The sequence below is a fragment of the Gavialis gangeticus genome, unplaced genomic scaffold, assembly GCF_001723915.1.
Source record: "Gavialis gangeticus isolate Ggan-Ray unplaced genomic scaffold, GavGan_comp1, whole genome shotgun sequence".
Lineage (NCBI taxonomy): Eukaryota > Metazoa > Chordata > Crocodylia > Gavialidae > Gavialis > Gavialis gangeticus.
In genome coordinates, this window is record NW_017728992.1 from 186509119 (window position 1) to 186515230 (window position 6112).

The window sequence follows — 6112 nt, forward strand, 5'->3', positions numbered from 1 at the left end:
AGCTGGTTGGAATTACAGTGAAGGTGGCAATTTAAATACATTAATCCTATTTTAGTTAAGAAGTGAGCAAAAGAAGGGTTTATTCAAATAAAACTTAATTTCAGCCTAGGTGTAATGGTGTGTTTCTATACTTCATGAAGGGTTATCGACCACATGAGATACTGAGTTGTGAACTGAGAGCTGTAAACCAACTAAAAACATGAAGACACTAGAGAAAAAGGAAGACATTTGCAAAAGTCAATTTGGTTCTTTAAAGTCATCTCTACAAAGAATCAACAGCATCTTTCTTTGTAAGAGCATGAAGAAAACAGGAGGAGGCTGGAAAGAACTGGAAAGTGAGTTGATGCTAAAAACAATTCAGGCTGCAAGCTGAGAAGACCAAGACCATCCTCTAATTGAATATACATCATCATCCAACTCTTCAGTGCATAAATTACAATATTTTGGCTTCCATTATACATGAAGTGTCAAATGATTCCCAGCCTTACCCTTCACACCCGAATCTGATGTTAAAGGCCATGTGATCTAGCCTGACCACCTAAAATTTGACAGAAGAGTTTACACATGCAATAACAATGTGGGCAGTGAATTCAAATCCATGCAAGTATGAGTGCCCTTTGAAATGCTTGAAGAAAGTTAAATCCCATCATAATTTTTCCTGTGATCAGAATACCACATATCCATGTCCTTTCAGTATTAAAAAACAACAACCCTTATTTCAGACAGATATTTTCTACAAATTACCATTCTTCTCCACTCTAGTAAGAGGTTTAACTCCTGAAAAGACATCAGCAAGCTCAGTCATCCTTTCAGAACCTTCCTTCTTATAGTTCTCCCATTTAGCTTGCTTTTCTGAAAGCATCTGCTTGAACATCTATTGAAAAGAAAATATTCAGATTACAAATTTGGCACTAAAGCATATTGCAATAACATTTGGGATTTAAAAATACTCAATCAGTTGGGGGTGACTCGCAATGAACACAACATCTGTTAAGGATATATGCTTTGAATCCCAATAAGCTCTCTCCATTATATTTTTTAAAAAGCAAAAAGGACTTGTTGGAAAATAATACAATTAGAAGGGTTCCATACATCATGGTATAATGCTTAACTTACTGTGTTTTACAATGTGCTTATACCATATGTGTTACTGATTTTCTAGCTAGTTATAGAAAGGTTTACTAACTTAATTTGCAGAGAGTCTGATTCTCCATAGCTTTGCACCTTGTGTAATTATTTCCACCTGTCCAAATAAATGGTTATTGAAAAAAGGAGGTACTTAAAGTTAAGCAGGTGCTTAAATCCTTTCCCGAGTTAGTTAAAATAGTAATGTTTTACACAAGTGGAAGTGGTTTCCCCATTAACTTCTTGCCTAATGAAACAACTGTAATTTTGGATTTAAAAAACAGTTTATAAGAATAATAATCCACCAGGATAAGAAATATGCAGCTTCTTCTCCCGTACAGAGTTCCCAGTTTGCCAGTTACCAGCTTGGTCAAGCAAGATACCCAGTAAATATAAAGTGTGTTGCCTCCAAATCAAATTTTGTAACTACTAAGAAAGGCCTGTACAGTAGGGCTGTGCGAAACAGCACCGTTCCATTTCACCTTGAGTTTCACCGGTTCGACAAAACATTGTTCCACTTTGAATTTCATTTCGATTCAAAACAGCTGTTCCGTTCTGTCAAAACAAAAAGGCTGTTTTGATGCTGTTTCAATGTTTTGCTGGGGACAGGAAGTCAGACCAGCTGGGCTGACTTCCCATCCCCAGTGCTAGATCGTGCTGGGATTGGGAAGTCAGCCCAGCTGGGCTCAGTTTGTTTCCCCAGCTCTACGGTCAAAAGGTTTCGACTAGCCATGTTTTGTTTTGAGGCTGTTTCACAGCCCTTTGTTTCATTTTGATTTTGCTGTTTCAACCTCAAAACGAGTCGAAACAAAACTGCTGGCGAAATTTCGCACAGCCGTACTGTACAGGATACTTTTTAGTGGCAAAATTTTGGATTTCTCCAAGTGAAAACAAGCCAACAAGCAGGCATTACGTTCACCTGCATTACAAGATGATACAGTTGTCATGGCATTATTTTATGTGTTCAAAACTAATTCTTCAGCTCTGCATTACAATTCAAGGGAAGTCATTTGCCAAAAAGTGGATGTCACTAACATGTTACCTCTTTCAAAATGAATTCGAACTGTGCTGTATCCAGGAGAAGCTGGAAAAGGATCTTGGGCTTGTACTTGGAATCTGTTTGAATTTGATCCTTTATTTGACGGAGACGCTTGTTATTTGGGTCACAAGCTAGAAATGGAAGGACAAAGGTTCTCAAGTATAATTAAATTTAAATCAAGCTGTTAAGAAACTTTTACAAACATCAGCATATTAAAAGGTCCAGCATCCTGCTCTATTGTGCTAGTTCTAGCATTGTTCCTATGGAACTGTTCTTTTAAATATTTATGGTGAAATTGAATACTGCGTAAATGGCCCATCTAAAACCCTCAAAACAGGAAAATAAAAGGGGGACTTAATTGCTGCCTAGACATTATGTTGGTGCTCTGTACACGAACAGATTTCACTTGAAGTGAATGTAATGCTGCTTGCTAACATCCCCAGGCCCCTGCTACACCTTACATGCATTATGCAATTAACTGGTTCATCACACAATAAATTAAGACCAGCCACATATGCAAAGTAAATATCATACAATAAAAATGACTGTCTAGCTACAAAAACAGCCAACCAGCTATAGGGTTAGTGCTTGAAAGTGTGTAATAACTTTATAGCTGGTTTCTATCCAGCTTTAATTTGAACGTGCAGCAGGGCCCTCAGAGACAGATATCCTCTACCTTGCCACACAACAAAAATGGCAGTGGCAGTGGCTGCCCCATAGTGCTCTGCCAGTAGACCTCAACCCTAACTTGCAGGGATCAGCTCTTTGGTCAAGAATGTAATGGACACTCAAGTTGCATTCAGTTTTTATTTGCCCTACTAAGTTGCAAATGGCACCTTGTAGGCAACGAGGACTCTGATTTGTATCATGTATTTGTATGGTGAATTATAATTACTATTAGCATAATACCCAGTGTGGCACTAAGCCCTATGTTAGGCACTTAACAAGCATAACTAAAAGACTGACTTTGTCCTAAAGATCTTACAATCAAAGCCCACTTGGACCTGAACTGAGATTACCAAGACTTATTTCATATAGCATACAACTGCCACTGGAAAGAATTATTTTTTAAGGGTGATTAGTGGGAGGCTATTAAGACAAAAGCTGTTATGCATATATGTACTATTGAAGATGATGCAGTACTATCCAAGGCAGGGAAAAAATAAGTCAGTTTCTTCCTGGCTTGCCCAACATAGAATTATTTCTACAGTAACATGATTTCATATAACTTATTTAGTTCTATTTTTGGTTAGAAAAATTAAAATGGGACCTGGGGGGTTGTTTGTTTAAAGACAAAATTTCAGGGTCAACAGAAGATCAATTCTCCAACTAACTGAATGTAAAGGTTACACTGGCTTCCATGACTCAGCACACTTGGGACTTACCCATGATCAAAGACAAAGCTGCACAGACGTCATAGCACAGAGCATTCTGTGCTACAAGCCTTACCCAAGTCTGCAGTGTGAAGCATCAGCCAACGGATTGCAACATTGCAGTCTCGTAAGCAGTTCATCAGCTTGGGGATATTATCCAGCACAAGTTCCTCCCTCAGGCAGCCCTCTTTGAGAAACTGCTGCACTTGTGCATGTACCCGCTCGGTGACAGCAGCGTATCTGCTTGCCTTCAAACATACAATTCTTGCATTAATAAGGGACAAGTGGAATATTCATCTCCCTTGCGCAGGTTCCCATGAACATGAAGCGGATAGAAATTGAGTAATAGGTGCCATTAAATAATTATCCACATAGATCCTATATTGACAGGCAGTGAATGCAGTTCATGCCATACAGGGGTATTGGCATGGTGAAATGCAAGCTACAACCTAGAGCAGAGAGCTTAAGTGAGGGACATTTTCAAAAGTACCACAATAACTTAGAAGCCTGGTTATCTGCTCTCTCTGGCTACTTGTGCACTTTTGAAAATCATATCTGAAAAAGCAGTAGCACTACTGAGCTGCCAATGAAAACATTTCACTGTCCATCTGCTAGAAAGGATAGAGCAGTGAATCATAACCCAGAATTAATTGCAATTCATATTCACAGAGAAAGGAAAAATGGCTGCAAATATTCATGTATGGTGATTATTGGCATGAGCTAGGAACAGTGTTCCTAAACATAGGCTGCTTGTGGGCCACATTTTAAGAGGTATTTAGATGCTTAAATACTTTAAAAAAATCTAGCCCTTTGTTTCCAATCTAGCAAAGCCCTTACCATATGACTAATCTTTAGCATGAAAATGGTGCCACTGAAGTAACTGAGTTCTAGACACAGGAAAGTAATAATCAAATGTGCCACTTTTTGTGCTATGGCATATTTTTACTAAAAGTGCTTTCTCCAGACTATTGGATAGTCAATTCCATATGGGACGACAAATCTTTCAAATACTCAACAGAAATCATCTCTCTGAGGTTAAGAGACACTTTATTTAGTTTTCAGCTCCTAAATCCGTATACACAAAAGACTAAATCCTTAGTAAGAAAAATCTTCCTGAGCATTGCATAATATAATGGTGACTATCAGAAGCCATAAACTGAAGTCACAACACTGGATCTATCAGAGGAAGACGGGATAATATTGCAAGTACATGTGAAACAGTACCTAAGAGGGATCAGCCTCTGAAACTTGAAGGCATCCTCAGTATTGACTCAATCAAGGCGCATACAGGAGAAATAGGATCCACATGCCAGTTACTGCATGGAATACATTTGAAAACATCCATACACCTTGACTCTTATTTTGAATGTGAAATGGGCATGTACATACCTGCTCTTTGACGTTTGACAGATCTAATGTGTAATTGAGGGCAGTTTTTGCAGCCTTGTAAGGTTCCCAGGCTTCTGCTAGATTTACAGTGATCCCCATATAAATACTAATAACCTAAAGGTGGAAGCAAAACCAAAAAATAGGACTTATATTTTCCAAGATAAATAGTTTATTTTCTATATACAACCATAGGTCTCTGCCATGTTCTGTGACTCTACCAAAAAAAGCCACAAACATTTGGCAGTGGAGAAGTGGTAGCAGCACTAATTGTTGCTCCCCAGCAGCCAAATCTCTGGACCTGTGGGGAGCCTTGTGGTTGGATAACACAGCCCTGTGCAGTGGAGGCTCTGATTCAGGAAGTGGGAGGCAGAATCTGGGTGTGCGTGGACCAATTTGGGCAGCACGAGGCAGGATCTGGGCCACATGAGGCAGTGTATGGCCACCAACCCTGCAGGATCTGGGTTGCAGACCCACCTCATGCCACTCATCTGGCCCATGGAGCTGAAAGGTTGAGTACCACTACAATAAAATGTGTGTTGCAGCTTTGAATTCAGCATGCAGTTTAAAATCAGCAGTCATATTTACCCAGTTATCTGGAAAATATTTATCCACTATCTCTCTCATTTTTGCTTGATGTGTGTGAAGAATGGAAGGGTCAAAATAGAGTATCACATATAACATGGCAGCTTGAGTAGCCAAAGCAGTGCTGCGGTGCTCAGGTAACGGATATGCAGAAACCTGGGAAAGGGATAACCATGACTTATTATATACAACATTTAAAGAGCACATTATATTCATACACCACATGGCTATCATATATTATCTACATGGCATGCAATTCATGTTACTGAGTCTTTACACCTTGCAGATGTGACCCCCTCACCTGCTTATGAAAGTTAACCATGCAAACATTAGCTAGATTTTATAGACTATCTGAAAATATTGCCCTGTTATACATGAATCAAAGGAGGGTGCATGGCTGAAGCGAAGTGCTAGAGACTGACTGAAAGGAACAGAGCAGAAGGAAGGTATTTCTGATGGAGAGGAGCTGGCATTGTTAGTATAAAAGAGAAGCAAAGCCTGCCATAAATCACAGGGCAGCATGATCAGGGCAGGGGCAAAAGCCTTCACTCACTCCCGATTTACAAACTGCATGATTTGGATAGTTATGGGGTAGTCTGTTTTA

General features: G+C 39.3%; 1 protein-coding gene across 1 annotated transcript in view; it reads right to left on the reverse strand.

The window, feature by feature from the left end:
• WASHC5 (WASH complex subunit 5) overlaps window positions 1–6112 on the reverse strand; it is a 49722-nt gene that overhangs the window by 25864 nt on the left and 17746 nt on the right. The window contains exons 7-11 of the mRNA XM_019528154.1: window positions 5512–5664; window positions 4927–5040; window positions 3614–3785; window positions 2168–2295; window positions 745–874 (exon numbers count right to left, since the gene is read on the reverse strand). Coding sequence (XP_019383699.1) covers window positions 745–874; window positions 2168–2295; window positions 3614–3785; window positions 4927–5040; window positions 5512–5664 — 697 coding nt within the window. The remainder of the gene's footprint in view (window positions 1–744; window positions 875–2167; window positions 2296–3613; window positions 3786–4926; window positions 5041–5511; window positions 5665–6112) is intronic.